Here is an 18,371-nt window from a genome sequence, read left to right as displayed (position 1 = left end):
CCTTCTTCCCCACGATGAAGTTAAAGCAGCAGCGCAAGATGCCTTACAGGAGGTTGCGAAAAATGTCTTTCAGGAGTGCTTCTAAAAGCTATACGAACGTTGGCAGAAGTGCATAGTCGTTCGAAGCGACTATTTTGTAGATAGATGTGCTTCGGTAATGTGAACTATTCAGGGTAAGGTTTTATACAACTTCTCCTCGAACTTTAGATCATACTACGTACGTATGAGTTTTCAACTTACTATTTCATAACGTTTTTGAGTGACACAAGTTTACGCACGTGAAGAGATCACAAGAGAATTTGCGATAATTAACTGAGGAGACATTCAAAATGGATATTTCGGTCATCTATATATTCTTAAGTACATATGCATATACAGATGTGCCGAAAAATCTTGTGAAGATTAAATTGGGTGATCGTAAAACAGAAATTTAGGCCAAAATCTGATTTTTTTTTTTTTTTGTGATTGCAATTCCTTATTCGCAGAAAGGAAATAAAGTGAATGAATCAAAGATCCTTTAAATCCCTGATAATTTTATCAATTTATTTCTGTTTGATTTTTTTTTTTTTTTTTTTTGCCATCGGCCAACGGCATCGGCCATCGGCCATCGGCAATCGGCCATTTGGAGGAAAACTATCGGCCATCGGCCATCGGCCATCCTTGAACAATCGGCCAACAATCGGCATCGGCCCATCGGCCAAAAAATGCCATCGGTCGAGCCCTAATTTATATTACTTTGAAAATTTGAGATGCATTTGAATAAAAGTTTTGTTCAACAATGGTCTCATCAGCAATAAATTTCCAATTGAAGGCTCACCTCAATTTTGGCATGAAATTAGTTAAAAAGAGTTATATTTCATGTTCTAATTACCTTGGAACATTGGAACAAATTTTGTCTGATGCAGAAAAATTAAAGGTTTTTGTAGATATTTTTAAATAATTTTTGCGAGTATTTTTTAATGTATTTTTTTTTTAATTTTTTCCTTTTTCACATTGTTGGATTTATGCCAAAATATTGATTAAAATTGGAGGAAACTCACAATTAAAAGAGTTAATTAATTAATTTGATTATAGAATATTGCATTGTCATCGGGTCTGAGGTCGCGTGCCAAATTTCAAAAGAATCCGATCGCAGGAAGTGGGCGAAATTTGAGCTGCAAGATTCCATTACAAGATACATACATACATACATACATACAGGTGAAGCTAATAAAAGCGTGTAAAAAAAAAACATTAATGTATGCAAAAAAGAAGCTAATTTCAAATTAGGATGCTTGAAATATTGTAAAAATCTATTTTAAAGATACATTTCAGTCTTTTTTTTTTTTTTTTTTGCTGTCTTGGATAAGGGTCACAGTACCTTCAAGACATTTTTTTTTTTTGGTTTTTTTTTTTTTTTTGGTTTTTTTTTTTTTTTTTTTTTTGAAAAAAATAACATACACATCTACTTTTTTCACACTACTTTACTTCAAATTTTTTGAAAAATAGCCGCTTTTTTTATTAAAAAAATTCAGAAAATTTTTAATTTTTGGAAATTTCTAAGACTTTTTTGTTTTTGAACTCTAAAAAAAGAATATTTTTACTAGACGATTATAATAATCATCTCTAAAAATAGGTGCATTCATTTGCTTATATATTTATTAAAACTTTCTGTGATTAATTATGTAGAAATTAATTTTTTATTAAAAAATTGCTTTTTTATGTATAACACGCTCTAAACATTTGAGTTTTTTGTAAAATGCTTATCCAATGCACAGTTTTGTTAAATATATTATCCTGACTGCAAAAAGTATTACATTAAAGCTGTATCTTTAATAGAAAAAAATCCTTAGAGATTCTAAAGACATGAAGTCGCAAAAAAGCGATCATCGAGAAAAAGCAATTAAAAGTTCTTCTTTTGCATAGAAACACATAGCTAGCATGACCTAAAACCACTCATAAATTTTTAAATATTTGAACTAAAACTGTGAAACTTTTCCCTGTGTTTGAAATTATTTTCAGTTTTGAAAAAAAGACATTTTTTTTTTTTTTTTTTTTGATCGTTTGATCATTTTTGAGGTACTGTGACAGTGGAAGGTAATGACTTTTTTTGGTGTTAGTATTAAGCCTTCACATTAAATAAGTATTATTTAACGCTGTTAAATATCAGTTTTTTTTTTTTTTAATTAAGAAGATGAAAAAAAATAATAATAATAATAAAAAGCTATGGAAACGTGTTTCTAACGTTGCTATGGGCCTGGGACAAGAAATTACACTTTTCTAGAAAATTGCACATGCGTTGCATCAAAGCATGGTAAAAATTATACACCATCTTTTGTAGTCAGCAAATTTATACTTGTATTTTTTCTCGCAATAAGCGTGTGCATCAAATTTTCATTGCTATTTGCGTATCTAACGTTGGTTTATGTTTAATGCTTGAGCACAAGAGTATTTTTTTTTAACTTCTTATGACTAAGGATTGCTTATTGTTTTCAGTCCATTCGACTCAAAGAACCAACCCCAGTGGCACGACAGCCAGTGAGGGCCAAGGCCTACTGTACCCACCTCAGTCTTCCTGACCAGGAGGCTCTGGGGTGCTAGGCAGATGTTCCGTTTAGGCGGTCGGCCGAACGCAGAACCTCTAGTGCTTGGTACCCAAGCACACTTGATGCTTATTTTATCGTCCACTGAAGGGGTGAACGGCTGAATCGATCATGTCCGCCCCGGGAATAGAACCCGGACCTGTGGCGTGGAAGCGCTACCCCTGAGTCACCGGGCTTCGGACTTAGAGAACACAGATTTTTTATTTATTCTTTAAAAACCGGCTGAGTCATTTTGCGTTTGGAAAGTTTGTCATAAAGTGAAGCAGCAAGTACAGAAACCCAACTGTTGCTTTTACATACGCGTCCAGATGCAACTTCAACGAGAGTCGAACATTGAACGTTAAGTGTTGATCAGCTTATGGGTGCTTCCATTTTGGGAACGAAATGCATTGTATGAGTTGAATTAACACAAAATGAGCAGCAATAAAATAAAATTGATGATTTCTTTATTATTACGATGATTTAGGGTTTCTTTTCAGAAGATCTGAGAGTCTAAGATTTACATTTTATACGTTGTTCGTTGATTCCACTTCTCTCTGCTGCTTTGTTAGTGTCGGAAGTTCGAAACTTTTTCTGCATTAAAGAAAGGGAATCTTTGTAACTCCAAAACAGTTGCATTCATTCAGAATAACTTGACAACGATTTATCTATTTTAAGCTTCCACACTACATTTCAACAGTTTCATTGCACTTGTTGGTATAAAACGGACGAAACATTCCTTAAGTTTTTTATATGTATTTTAGCTACATTTGGGCCACAATCAAAATTCCCAAGGCCACAGTTGAATAAATAATTTATAAACAAACTACAAGTAAAAGCAGCAAAAGCTACCCCTTGTTCTTTACTTTTTTTTAGATACAAAATTTTAAAAATATATATAAATTTACTGTCATCTTGAAATAGGAGCATTTGCGAATTCAAGTGGCTAAAAGTTATCAGTTTGAGTCATTTTTTGTCGTCATCGATCGATTAATGCTATTATCCGAAAGATTAAAACTCGTTGTGATCACAAAGTAAAGGCCAATGTATCAAGATTTCGTTGCCCCACGAATTATTTGATTAAAAATTGGTGGCCAAAATTGAAGAAACTGTACAAAGCGTTTCCAACGTCGTTACTTAGAGCTTGTGTGAGATGCGGAACTTCAGCCTTTATCTCTAAATGTGCGCAAAAGGACAACGATACGAATATTCAAACATTAACTCATATGATGAATCCAATCTTTGTCGATGCATATTCAGTATCATGTATTCGCAGTATAACACACTTGCACAATCGTCTTACAATTCATGCTCATTCATTCTAATTATATAATGATCATCGTTATAATTAGATTAGTCCTGAATTAAGTCTTCAAAGTTTATATACTGCTGTGAATTTAATTAACTGAAAATTTAACGACAATTTTTTTTTTTTTAATTCTAAGCTACAAAATCAACTGTGTAAATCAAATGTATTTTTACAAAGTGATTTTGAACTTAAGTATATAAGTTCAATAGGATTGAAATATAATTCGGTAGGACCAACTATTTGTTACATAAACTTTTATTAACCGACTGCAAAAGGAGGCGGTTATCAGTTCATACCGGTTTTTTTTTTTTTTTTTTGGAGCAATCACGATTGCTTATTGCTTTCATTTGACTGTTTTTGAGGTCCTTTGATTTTTCCCACCGCCACCCTCCGCACCATCACCGGGGACAGGCGGGCTCCTCACGCTGCTGCTCCTATAGCGAAAGGAAAGCCGTCTCCAGGTTGCATCCATGTCCTACACACACACGCATATATACACAAATACACCCCCCCCCCACACACACACACAAACACATACATACAGACACTTACACATATACACACACAAAAACCTACACACACACAAAACTACCCACACTTTCATGCCTGCACACAGACACAAACACACATGTCTACACACACATACCCCATACACACAAACACACATATCCCCCCCCCCACACACACTCGTGATTGCGAAAAACATAATTTGAATTCAAGATGTCAAAATTCAATTTTTTTTTTTTTTTTTTTTTTTTTTTTTTTTTTTTTTTTTGTTCACTCACAGCGTCACCTAGTGAACCAAGTTTGATGATTCTTTTTTAAATGGATAAGGGATGGCTCAACTTAGATCCCATTACTTTGTTTGACCATATTTGTTCTTTCGAAAAAAAGTTAACGGCAAAAAACAGTCAATTTCATGCAATTCCCCTATGATTAAATATAAAACCCATTGTTACAAAAGTTGGGTGCCATTTAACAGTAATATTAATAGTAATAGCAATGATAATTTTTAATGAAGGCTTCTCTGAAGCAATCATCAAGCATCAAGTTTCTTCAGTGTCATTGCTCTGTCGTGGGGAAACAAAACCTGGAATCGTGGTAATGCAGTGATTAGGATCTGCTTAACCTTCACAATGCTACCAGGTTAGGTTTGCCTCAACTATAGTAGTAATTTCATCGTTATCATCTATTCCATTTATATGATCGGGGCTAGAGCAGCTATATAGATAGCATTAGCTTAAGTTTAGCCGTTTTGGATCGGATTTTTCATTGTTGCGATGCTAGGGTTACTACAGCAAAGTTTTGGATTTCGCCAAATTTGCCGAAAATATTTTTTTTTAAACATAATTCACGTGCCGCTAATAATTGCTGACAAACAATCACCAAACGCCATAACTCGCCAGAAAAGACAACCACTCAAACACGGCTCCGATCCAAAATGACTAATCTTAAGCTGATGCCTCGGCTCGTATATATATAGGAGCCTTAATCGGGGCTAAGTAAGGAGATACAGATCACAAGCAATTTGTATGCTGTGAAAAGTAAATTAGTTTGGGAAAACTGGGAAATAAAAAAAATAAATTGAAGTTTCGTGGAGGTAGCTTCTTACTATTTCTGAAATACATTTACACTAAAAAGAATGAAATATAAAAATTTTGAAAAAAAAAAAAAATAGAACCGACTTCAAAATTGCTCTAAAAAGTGAAAAATAATTTTATAATTCTTTAAACACCATCGATAATACTTTTAAGCATAATTTTTGAAATTGGCGCAAAAACGATAGACAAAATCATTCACAGCCATAACTCAACTACAACTATAAATTTAACAGGCCCAGTTTCTTCAATACCGCATGACAGCATGTTTCAGTAGCGATATAAATCTTCTTCCAAAACTTTGGATGATTTTCTGAAAAAAATGTGAACGAAGCATGGCTACACTGGGTTTTGCTTTTGCGCCAACTTCAAAAATTATGTTTAAAAGTGTTATTGATGGTGTCGAGTATTATCGCAATTTTGAAGTCGGTCCTTTTTTTTTTCAAAAAAAAAAAAAAAATTTAACAGGCAAATCCCGTTGTATTAAAGTGTATCGATACACCTAAACTAGAATTCAGACTGGGAATTTTAAGAAATAAAGAATGATTATTTGAGTTACAGTCATTTAAAGTAACTTTCATCCACAATTTCCCTATTTATAACTGCCCCAATCATAAAATAGTTGTGTCGGTATACATATTGGCACTAAAAAAAAAAAAAAAAATCTTCTAAAGTATTGCATACTAGGGTATAACTTTGATATACCCCCCAAAAATTAAGCGCCAAATCTGGCACTCCCTACAGACTTTTTAGGGTTGCTGTTTCTTATTTTGATGTTGCCAGTTTAGGTTTTTCCAGCTTTTAGGTTTTTGCTGTTGCCAAATTTAGTACTTTCTTGTATTTTGTACCATTTTTTGAGGGTTTTTTTTTTTTTTTTAAAGTTTTGTGGCAACAATTTTTGGATTTCATATATGTTTTAGCGCTATTTCATTCATTCGCCATTTCTTTGTGAAGTGATTAAGCAGATTTCTGACTTGCTTATTTTGCTGCAAATCTGGTTGTATTTTCCAATTATATTTTTTTCTATTAATTATTTTTATCTTTTAGCTTTCAATATGCTTACTGTATATAGTGTTGTTGAAAAGTTTCAGGGAATTTTGAGTCGGAAAATTGATAGTTGTTCTTCATTTTCGTCGGGTAGGCCAACAGTTGGAATCCCAGGTATTGTTAATTGTTTATTTGTGCATCATTTGGCTCAGGATATGCAGATGTTGGTTGATTTTTTGATGGAGGTTGGATTGTTGAAGGTTGCAGGCGCCAAAAACAGGTATTTTGCTTGGCGAGAAAAAAAGTCGCCAAATTTCCGATTTGGGGGGTATATCAAAGTAGTTCCCATACTAGTCTAGAGTTACGGAATAATAATTGGTAGAATTATGCGGTAACCGGGTCGCATTGGCGAATTTTTTCAAAAACAGCCAAAGTTGGCACCTACGACTCAATGTAAACAAAGTACTTCAATGTAAACAAAGGAAATCCATCAATAAGAATAGACTCAAAGAAAATGGGCGAAGCTCTGGAGGACTCAAACTATCACCTTGGTAACAAAGAGTCTGTTAACTTTCTTACTCTGATCATAACCGCAAAGAAAAAAAATATTAAAATTCTTTTTCCTCTTTTAAATGATAATGTAACAAATTATACAAATAAACATATTATTAAACTTAATTCGCAACTCCAACGAACTATAGGGGGCACTGCAGTCACTGTCTAATGGCGGACGAAAAAACTAAAACAAACGCACGTGGTAACGAAGAAAATGCTAATAAGCCTAGTAAATTTAGTTCGTATACATGATTTTTTCGCTTTATTCTTTTTAAACTAATTTTCAAAGTCTTGTTGATATTCTGGCCCACGTCGAAAGAAATGAGAATTCAAGAAGCATTACTAAACGTCAAAAATTAATGCAAATTACGTAGTTCGTAGTTCTAAGCAGCCATTTCCACGATGTTGAATTCGATATTTATCAATTCTTGATAAAAATAAATAATAATTGCGGCCTGACAAGAATAACAATAAATGCTGGAAAATTTAATGTGACATTACGAATTATTATCAAAAGAAGATGATACTTCTTTGCCTTGCTTGGCTAGTGCTTATTGTTTTGTATTTGTAGCTGAGTTATTTCTCTCAAATTCCCGAATCGGTTAAATTTTTCTGTTTCGATGTTTCTAATTTCTGAGTTATGATTTAATTATGTCATGCTATGCAAATCATCAACAAAATTCTCACAGATATATGGGGATAGTTTTCTTTTCAGTTGATTGGCCATTATTTCTTTTTACTTATCGAATTCTGTAATCTTACTAACATTTTATTCTACTCATGATAAAAATTAAAAATGGTTTAACTAAAAACGCGAAATCTCGCCAAGGTTACTTTGCTCGCACAATACTAAAACTATAACCCTAAACAAATTTGGTGAAACCTTTCAGCTGAGAATAAAAGGAATAAAGTAAATTCTTTCTCGGTTAAACATTTTTCATTTTGTTCTACGATAATATATTCAAGAAAATATTTTGCATACCGTCCATTCCAACTGAAAGCTGCTGTAAAATATGGTTAGTTAAATTAATTTAAGATTTAAAAAAAAACCCATATTCTTACAAATTCATACAAAACAATAAAAAATTTTACCTTGTATAACGTTATCCAAGTTTGTTAATCCAGAGTTTTCGCTTTAACCATTTCTCAATCAACTCACATTTTAGAAGGAAATAAGGAAAGCTAACATTATTCTGAGAAGTTCGAGAATACTACTAAGGGACGAAACAATTTCTGTAACTGAAAGCTACAGAAATCGAACTAAGACACATCGATTGCTTTAATAAATACTCAGAACAAACTGACTGCGTTTACGTCAACAGATACACATGGAACGCAACGTGGCAATGTTTTAGTTTCTTCGGCAGTTTTATAAATCACCGCAAGGTAGCGTATTCCAGCGCTGGAGTTGCGAATTTAGGAAATCATAGAGTGTACCTGGCATTTTTTTAAGAGAGAAAACAATTGAATACTTGAAAGAGAAAAAAAAAGGGTGTGGGAGTGGATATTTGGAACAGATAATTGATAGTTTTCAAAAACATTTAATGCAAAAAAAAAAAAAAAAAAAAATAACTTAAGTTGTTTTTAGCTAGCGTGCACATTTTATTCGAACAAAATACATAACTAGCAAAGAGCGAAATGAGCAAAAAGGAAACGAAACATTATGCTTGCGTTCGACGAACCTCACCGGTTAACCGATCACGTGACATCTAATGATCACGTGCTTCAATCAACCAATCAACAGCTTAAAATATTAATCGCTGCGGTAACCGGTTGATGATAGAACGCTACGGTTTGTAACTGGTTACTCACCGGTCGATCGGTAAGGTTCGTCGAACGCAAGCTATGTAACATTAACATTGTGTTAAAATTCAAAAAAATTGCTAAATAAATTAAAAAATCTACAAAATGACGTTAAAATTCTGTTAAAATGTAAAATAACATACTAATTAAATGATTCAACAACTCTATTAAAATTTAAATTACTCTACCAAAACACATTGAAACAAATTATAAGGAACAAAAAAATGTAAAATAAATTCTAACAAAATTTAACAACATTAAAAGTTGGATCGAAAGCGGCATTAAAGTATGAAATAAATCGTCACGTAAACATAAAACGCCATAAGTACAGTAAATAAAGTGTAACAGTAAAACGAAAAAAATGTATTATATAAAGTAAACTACACGAAAAGATCCAGTCAGAGAACGTTATCATAACTGCAAATTTTAATTTTACCTTACTGAATAATTACAATAATTAATACATTTTAAATTAAATATGGAACAATAAAACATGAAGGAAAGTACTTACGGCGAGCAAAATCTAAATAAAAAGGTTCCAAAAGATATGAATGACTAATTTTTAAATCAACAAGTTAAAATAGTTAAGAGTGAAAAACATTCCACGATGTAAAATTTTATAAAATGTTTCGACGATCTAAAAATTGAAAAGATACAGTTTACGTTGCCAATTTTCAGAAAAAAATCAACTTTCAGAAATTTAAAAATATAATTCTATAAAATTAAAAAAAAAGATTTATGAGACAAATCAATTACAATTTTGTGAAATACACCGCCAGCTCAGTCATTTCCAGCCGAGGACTGCAGTTTCGCTACTTTAGCCCTGGCTAATGGGCGGTAATTTACTGAATATACAATTTTGTCTACCGCCGATTGGCCAAACAAATAACGAATCAGCTTTGTTGTAGGGTTGTTAATATTGCTCTGTCGCCAATTGAGGTAGCGGGTTGTCAGAATGAAACATTTATCGCCGGAACCCGGTTACCGTAATTCTACCCAATAATTATACTCGCCATGTGAACTGTCCATTTTGATTCTTCTACAAATTAAATATACCATAGTTGCCAAAATTAAAAGATAAAAAATAAAGAAACTTTGAATTCATAAATTTAGCGACAAAAGTTCAAGTGTAAAGGAGATTTTTTAAATATAAGTAAGGATGTTTTAAATTGAGTCTTTATGGAACCTGAAACCGAAAATTGAGATTACTTTTACTCTTTGAAGCTAAAGAAAAAAACCTGCAACTTTTAGGTTTGAAAAAACAAAAGTTTTAAAAGAGGCATAAATTTCTTTTCTCTCTAAAGCGATAACAATCCTTCCTTGCGGAAGGTAAGAATTTATAAAGTACAAGGAAATAACAGTTACGTTTTACCGCCTGTTTTGGGAAGCAAATCTCTTGAAAAGATGGAAAATAAAATAAATCAAATTTGCTTCAAAATTGTTCCATTTTACATACTTGTGCATGAAAAGGTAGCGGTTTTGCGGTCAAAATCATTCTACCACACAAATATTTCTCGAAACTCTAATCATAGAATAATCCCCTTTTGGGGGTAAATTTTGTTGTTTTGGTGAAAATTCGAGAGATACATAAATTTACTTTATTAGGGAGTTCGGGAGAAGGCATCGGAATTTGGGAGTTTACCGAACGAATCGGAAGCGTTGACGGCTGTGAAATACAGTTGAAATACCATTTTGATTTCATCAAATTACTGTTCAACCACGGATTGTATGGAATTGGCAAACGTCCAGTTAAGACGATTCTATCTGAAAGGGAAAAAAAGTAAAAATTTGATGCGCCTGTTCCGCTCATTTGAGTGAGACTCTGCTTAGTTTAGAGGTTTACATACATCTGCAAACTCTGATATCCCTAAAACCCATAGATGTAACCATGTCCGCCTGTAAACCAGATGTTTGAATTTTCATACAATCCATGGACAGTAAATATGTCATTTTAATCCCATATTCATTTCATTCTCCCGCTCCAGGAGTGATCCAAGGCAACGGTACGGGCAAGGTGACCATCAACGTCTCCTATCGCCCGGACAGCCGGGCCTCCTCCGCCTCCTCCTCCCGGACTGTCCCGCACGGCGTCCGCTCCTTCCACAAGGGAGGACACGTCCGGAACTGGTCCTCCCTCAGCCGGACCTCCTCCTCGTCCTCCTTGCGGGGCGCCACCACGCTGCCGCCCCTCGCCAAGGGTCACCAGAAGGTCATCCGGTGGTCGTCGGAGGACGCTCTGCCGCCCCGGGCCAGGCACGGCGGGTTTTTCTGGAGCCTCAAGAGGATTGGGATGCAGTCGCTCACCAAAGCCAAGCACAAGACGGGAAAGTAAGTTCCGTCGTGATAAAAAAATTCCGGTCTGTGACGGCGTGTTTGAATAGTTTCTTGATTTGTGGTTTGTCTGGGTCTATTGATGCATGAGCAGTAACAGGCTGAAGTACGGTTCCTGTCAACCATCTGTGATGTATGTCGAAACGAATCTATTATTATTCGTTTACCAGGAGAATGCACTTGGCTCCACCTTCGTCACGTGCTGTTCGACAATTCTAATTCGCGGTTTTCGGATAAAGGCTTATGATTTTTTTTTTTTTTTTTTGTCATAATAGCAGCAGTTTTTAAAATTTAAGAAAACGAAAATAACACCAGACAAACGAAGCAAATGACGTAGAGGACACTTCAGACTTTTTCGCAGATTTAAATGTGCACTAAAGTCAAGATTGTCTCATTTATAAGCACGGGAGTGTGTTCACCCAACACCCCCGCTATAAAAAGAACTCGACGTTCGAGGAGGCGGGCTAAGTGCCATTCCGTTGTCAACGCACAATACCATAACATCGGTAGAATAGGTTGCCATATTTACAAGCTTAGCAACAATTTGGTTATATAAACATTTTTTTTTTCAACAAGTTTTATAACACGCTGTTGACGTATTGACTATATTAGGCCAGAGAAGACCTAGAAGACGACAACGAAGAGAATTATTCAAAGTTAGGGGGATGATTTTTTAATTGCTTCAAAATTTCATAAAAACTCGTTAAATTTAGTAAACCTCTGACTTTTGTGATTGCAATCCGTTGAAAAGTGATGTTACCCCCTTTGACTACAATCAGGCGCCTTTTTTTTTGTAGGGGAAGGGGGTATTTCACTTAAGCAGGTATACTTCACGCTTGACCTGTTTAGCTTGAAGAAATGGCACAAGAGGGTCGGTCTTTAGGCTACAACCAAAGTGCCACATTATACACTTTCTACTGCATCAGTTTCTGCTCCATAGAGCAGCAGAAAGTGAATAAACAAAGAAACTGGGGGATTAATAAAGATCCGAGAAATCCCAGATGGAGCCCGAGAGAAACCTTAGAGTACATACTTTCGTATATTATAAAAATTGCACAAATTTTTTTTGAACTATGAATGAGGCAGTGAGAAGCAAAGGGGTGTAAATGGACATTTTCATATTTTGAGTAAAATACGTTCAAAGATAAGGTCCTAGGTAAGCTTTCATTGAAAAGTTTTTCTAAACCATGCTGTGTTACAGCCCCTGCCAGAGCTACTAGTACTACCTCTTTCCGCAAAACATAGGAGAGGTTCATTTACCATTTGTATTCGTTATCTTCAAATTAATAATTTTGCCACTTACATCCTTTTGCTTCTCACTGCCTCTTTTGTATTCTCTCTCATCCACATAAATTTCTTTTCATTAAAATGTTTCATGTTCTTCAGATTCATCTCAACGATGAAGACCAAACTCATGGGCACAAAGCGATCCTCCGCGGACGGGTCCGAAGACTCTGCCTACGACACCTCCGAAGTCTGCCTCAGCCCGAGTGGTCGCCAGTGCGGCACTTCCTCGTCACCAAACCGCCAAACACATCGCCAACAGTCCTGGAGCTTTCACGATTTGAGATCAGCCGGCCTGGAACGACCCGTTGTACGTAGCAGGAACGGACACAGGAGAAAACACCGCAGAAAAGCAGGCCGGAACTTCATGAGGAAGGCGGGCCGTAGCTCTTCCTCGTCGGACTCTGGAGTCGAGGCTGCTTATCACTCCGATAAATCCGGTTCGGATCCAGGACGCTTGAACGGTGTGACTCGAGTCCAGGTTGAACATGGGATGGGAAACGGCACATTCCAAAGGTGGTCCCACACCAACATGCACGAAGAACTTGGATACATTCCTTGAAATTTCCTGCCCCATCCCATACTTGTACAGACGAACTTGTACATATGAATATATTTACATTATTAAAACACATCACAAAGCAAACAGTCTCTTCCCGTGAATGTATAAGTGCATCCAACAAGATAGCTACAAAATTGCTTCATATTTTTAGAGCTGTCTAATGTTGGGAAACTTAGCTCAAGAAGAATGTCAAAAATACATGGACTCAATAGAATACTAAATAAGAGTTGTTTATTTCAGAAATGTGTCAAACGAAAACTCTGGTTTTTATACGACTTACCAAGAGAGCAGTATATTTACAAGATGCAGTGTTTGATTACAAATTAAAGCAGTGAATATCAATCGGTGTCTTGTGGGGTTTCTGCACTGAATGCGATGACTTCTCTCTTTAATTGAAAGAAAATGTGGACTTTTTTTAAAAAATCGTTTTGGCTTTCTACTGATTTTTTAAACAATATATACTGTCTGACCACGGATTGTATGGAAAGGCAAACATCTGGTTTACAGACGGAAACGGGCGCATCTATTAGTTTTCGGGATGTCAGCTTTTGCAGATGTATGTCCGCCTTTAAATTAAGCAGAGTCTCATTCAAATGAGCGGAACACGCGCAACAAAATCTTAAATTTTTCCCCCTCATTCATATAGATTCGTCTTAACTGGACGTTTGCCAATTCCATACAATCCGTGGTTAGACATGCGCGTATTCCGCTTATTTGAATGAGACTCTGCTTCTGCAAAAGCTGACATCGGTAAAAAATAATAGATTTGTCCATTTCCGGCTGTAAAACGGATGTTTGTCTTTCCATACAATCCGTGGTCAGACAGTACCTACCGAGCTTAAATACCTCTTCAATCAGTTGCACGACAGTGCATCAGTTCCAAACATAATTAGGAGACAGCTGAAACATCTATGCACTATAATCGGAGGAAAAAAAGTTGGAATCCAAAAATAACAAAACTATTTTCATGTGACCAAATTACCTGTATATAACAAGATTCTACATAAGCCTTACTCTGAACTTGGATCTTCCACGTTATAATCACTGCCAGATTTGGTCTGATACCTGGTTATTCTTTCTGTGATTGGCCACCATAAAAGTATTTTTTGGTAAAATAACTACTGCCAAATTGTTTCTCTCCTTTAACCGTAATACACTTGCTTGGAAAATTTGTTTATTTTTCTTGATGAATCATTCAACAAATAGACATCAAGACATTGTTAGGTATGCTAGATATAGTTAATATCTTAATTCTTATTCAACACCAACTAAATCTCTATCACAGAAAAGAACTTTTGGATCAGTTGTGCACCAACCAGTTCCGTATTGCTACCTGATATTACCAAAGAACTGTACACATTTTTACAACGGTTTCTTCAAAACGACACAGATTTTTGTCTTTCAACCTATCGAACTGACCATGAAAACTTTATTACAATATCATTCACGACCATCTTAGCAAAGCGATCATGGTTTCCATTTGCAATGAACTCCTAAAAATACAAAAAGCGAATACAATAATATTTTCGAACTACACGAAGAAGTCTCCGCAAAAGTAATTTCTTTAAGACACGCTTGAAAATGAAATCAGTAATGTGATAACTTTATAAAAGAAGTTTAAGAGCCTTACACTCCAAACGAGTAAAAGGAATAAGAATGTTATCTGGGGAAGAGATGTCGAAAATGTTATAGCATGTGAAAAAATTCATTAATACTGTCTGACCACGGAGGTATGGAAAGGCAAACATCCGTTTTACTGGCGGAAATGGACGCATCTATTAGTTTTCAGAGATGCCAGCTTTTGCAGATATATATTAGCCTCTAAATTAAGCAGAGCCTCGTTCAAATAAGCGGAACATGCGCATCTAATTCTTACTTTTCCCCCTCATGCGGATTGACTTGTCTTAATTGGACGTTTGCTAATTCCATACAATCCATGGTTAGACAGTAGTGATGGCACGTCAGTAAACTTAAAGTCAAGCAACTTGCAGCGTCTGTTACGTTTTGACTAGACAAGTTAAGCCCTGGTTTCCTAGGAGCGAATCGACGATCTTCGACGTCGCTCCTCGCCGTAACGCCGAAATCAAAGTCAAGTGGATTCCGGGGTGGCCATTCACGACGTCGATTTTGCTCGGGCGCGCAGCGCAGAAGAATCAAGAATTTCCCTCGGCGAGGAACGACGCCGACGATCGGCTAGTTCACTTCTAGGAAACCAAGGCTTTACTTCTAGAAATTTCTTTTAACGACGATGCTATATTTATTACGCCAATTCTATTTTTTTTTCCCATAGCAAAAGTAAGGACCGTCCGTCTCTAAGAGAACATTTGACTTTACTTATTATTGGAAAAAATTGTCAGGAGCTAAATCCTGAAATTACTTGAGTACTGTTTGTTATTGTGATCATATGTAAAAATATATCTATTGGGGGGAAAATGAGAAAATAATTATGACACGTTATTTTTTGAATAAAATTGTTGATTACTGTTACAAAACTGTTGACTCACTTGGGTTTTAACAATCCAATGAAATTCTGAAATCGCTTAACATAACATCAAAAGGAATATAGTATCTTCTAAAATTTTAATTGGAGTAATTCGGTAAAAAATGAGAAACTAACGTAAAAGTAAATAGCAGAAATATTGCAGACACTAATTTCGAGATTGGCAAGAAATCAATGCATAACAGAAAGTTGTGAGCTTGAGATAGTCAGAAATCCGAAACAATGTCTCCCACTTCAAAGCTCCTTTGATGCGTTGATTCAGGGAATATCACCGCAAGTAACGGGAAACCCGTGTCAGCGAGCGATCTAATGGGGTTGTTTCCGAAATTATAAAAGTATTTTTTTTTCTGAAAGAGCATGCTTAAAATTCATTTTTTTCGCTTCTGCACATGACATCACAAGTGATGAAATGCCATTCACTGATGCCATTAGCGCACAGCGCAAATTATCATAGCCTGGCAACGCGGTTGACAGCAAAGCTTTAACATTCAGGGCGGCAATGGAGTAGTGTGTTAAAGTACATCACTTGTGACGTCATAAAGACCTCGCCTTATTTCAAAAATCGGACATTTAAAAATAAATAAATAAAAAATAACTGTTAGGAAAATAAAAGTTTTTTTTCTGGCTTCATGTTTTTTTTTTTTTTTTTTGCTAATTCTATCGATTTCAGTGACTAAAAGTAGTACTTTTGACTAAAGGAAACAACCCTATTGCTATTTATATTTTTACGTTAATCTCTCTCTCTCTCTCTCTCTCTCTCTTTCTCTCTTATTCATTTTTATTAATTTCTGTACAAAGCGGCAGCTTCATTTTTATACATCTCTACTGGCGTATCTCATGAGGTACTTCCGTTACTGAGCAAAAGAAATTATTTAAACACTATATTCATGGAAACATTCAAAATTTAATCATATTACATTAGTGTCCATTAGAATGAGCCGAAATAAGCCGAAATTTTTTTTTTTTTTCGAAATCAATTTTTGGATAGCGCGCAAAAGTTGCGTAGTGAGCTAGTTAGCACTCACAAAACATTTCTTGGACATTAAAAAATATCTAGCCGGCGCTATTTGACACTGACAAATCGAAAAAAAAAGAGAAAAATGAATTTTTGTCGAAATTTTTTTTAAAAACTAAATTTCAAATATTTTGCTGGAATGCACCGAAAATGTTATATAATGAGCCAGTTCTAGCCCATAAAATGTTTCATTGAATTTAATGAGCATTTAACCGCTCCTTTCCGACATCAAAAGTTGTAGAAAAATGAAAAAATATTGAATTTCTTTAAAAACCAATGTGAAAATTATTTTCAAAATTAAATCATAGACCAATTAATTAAATAGCACTATTAATCATAGTAATTATTATCACGCAATAGTACCATACATTTTCTAGAATTACATATAGAGATAATAAAATTTTGAAAAAGAAATTTTCAAATTTGATTTATAATACCTCATGCATAATGAATATTATTTTTTGGAATAATATTGTCCCTTGTTATCAAATGATGGAAGTTCTTTCCTAGCTTGAAGTTAGGCACGAATGTATCCATCACATGCAGTTTCACCACGAACTTTTATTGCAGTTTCAGTTATTAGTTTCACACAACGTTTCGCAGCTTGCGTGTGACAGGGAAATTTCTCGAAAGTGAACTCTGTATCACATTTCTTTCAATTGTTGGTCTCTTAGATGTATTGTAAGAGATGGCTCTGTTACAACACAGTTTTCCCAATCAATTAAATCAACATAATCAACGGCTTCAAAATTGAGTTTAAGACGCTTAAAAAATCGTACACCATCCGAGCTCTTCGGCTTCTTATTTCTAGGGTTCAGAATGCGCCTAACAGCTAATTCCCGAATGTATTTTCTTGAGTCAAACAACATTGTCAACAGTAGCTGTTCAAGATGAGCGAAATATGCATTATTTGAGATAACTTTGAAAATTATCTTGCTAACGTTGTCTGGAAATTGCCTTGCAAGAGAAATCATTTTCCAAAAATGTTGGGCACCATACTGGCAGTTCGGTTTCATTTTTATTTCAAACCACATTGGAGCATAAACTAACATTACATACTTTACAAGCATTGTAAGATTTTCTGATGGAGTTGGAGTGTCTATATACAAGCGTAACAAACGGTTTGCAGTTGTCAGCCATCGCGCATGACTGAATTTGCCTGGGCTTCTGTCAGCCACGCTAGAAGGACAACTACCATCTTTTACGGCAAGACAGATTCTACACAAATATTGTTGTTCAGTACTTAATTTTTTTTTATATCTTTCATGTCCCAGAAGATTGCAGTCAATTTTATCAAATTTGACCACCAGATTTTTTTTACAATCTCTAAGAAGTTGTTCGATAGCTCCAGAATATGAATGTGGCCCTTTGTGCAACCGTCCAATTCCAGAATAAGATGCCTCAGTGGCAACTCATTAGTATGCAGCAGACATATGTTCCACTGTAAAGGTCTTTTGAGGTATGTCTCAAGTAAACGAATTACTCCACCTTTCCATCCCGTATTTACATTTGTTCCGTCGCATCCAATAACCGATTAGTTAAGCAAGCTTATATTATACTTTTTTGCAAAGCCTATAATACCTTGCGAAATTTCTTTTGCACTTTCACCAACTGTTAGTGATAAATGACCTATGTACTTGCTACCTGGTTCTTCTATCAGTGCTACATGTGCTTCAGATGCTAATTTTTGATGGCCAGATGTCTTTTGAAGGGTGTCATCCTTGCGACCGTCAAAATACAAACTCTTTATAGCTGCCCCTTTAACTGCTCTTAAATCCCTTTCTCTTAGCTCGATCCTTTTTTTATCGACTTCCCTCCTTACTTTGTTTTTATCGACTATATATTTTTGTTTTGTTTAGGAGAAAC

General features: G+C 35.1%; 1 protein-coding gene across 1 annotated transcript in view; it reads left to right on the top strand.

The window, feature by feature from the left end:
• Nucleotides 1-15,468, top strand: part of LOC129217556 (uncharacterized) — a 36,938-nt gene extending 21,470 nt beyond the window's left edge. The window contains exons 5-6 of the mRNA XM_054851880.1: nt 10,799-11,141; nt 12,531-15,468. Coding sequence (XP_054707855.1) covers nt 10,799-11,141; nt 12,531-12,990 — 803 coding nt within the window. The 3' untranslated portion in view covers nt 12,991-15,468. The remainder of the gene's footprint in view (nt 1-10,798; nt 11,142-12,530) is intronic.
• Nucleotides 15,469-18,371: the final 2,903 nt, after the last annotated feature.

Source organism: Uloborus diversus, chromosome 2, assembly GCF_026930045.1.
Source record: "Uloborus diversus isolate 005 chromosome 2, Udiv.v.3.1, whole genome shotgun sequence".
Lineage (NCBI taxonomy): Eukaryota > Metazoa > Arthropoda > Arachnida > Araneae > Uloboridae > Uloborus > Uloborus diversus.
The sequence above is the reverse complement of the archived record's forward strand: the minus strand, read 5'-3'. Positions and strand labels throughout refer to the sequence as shown.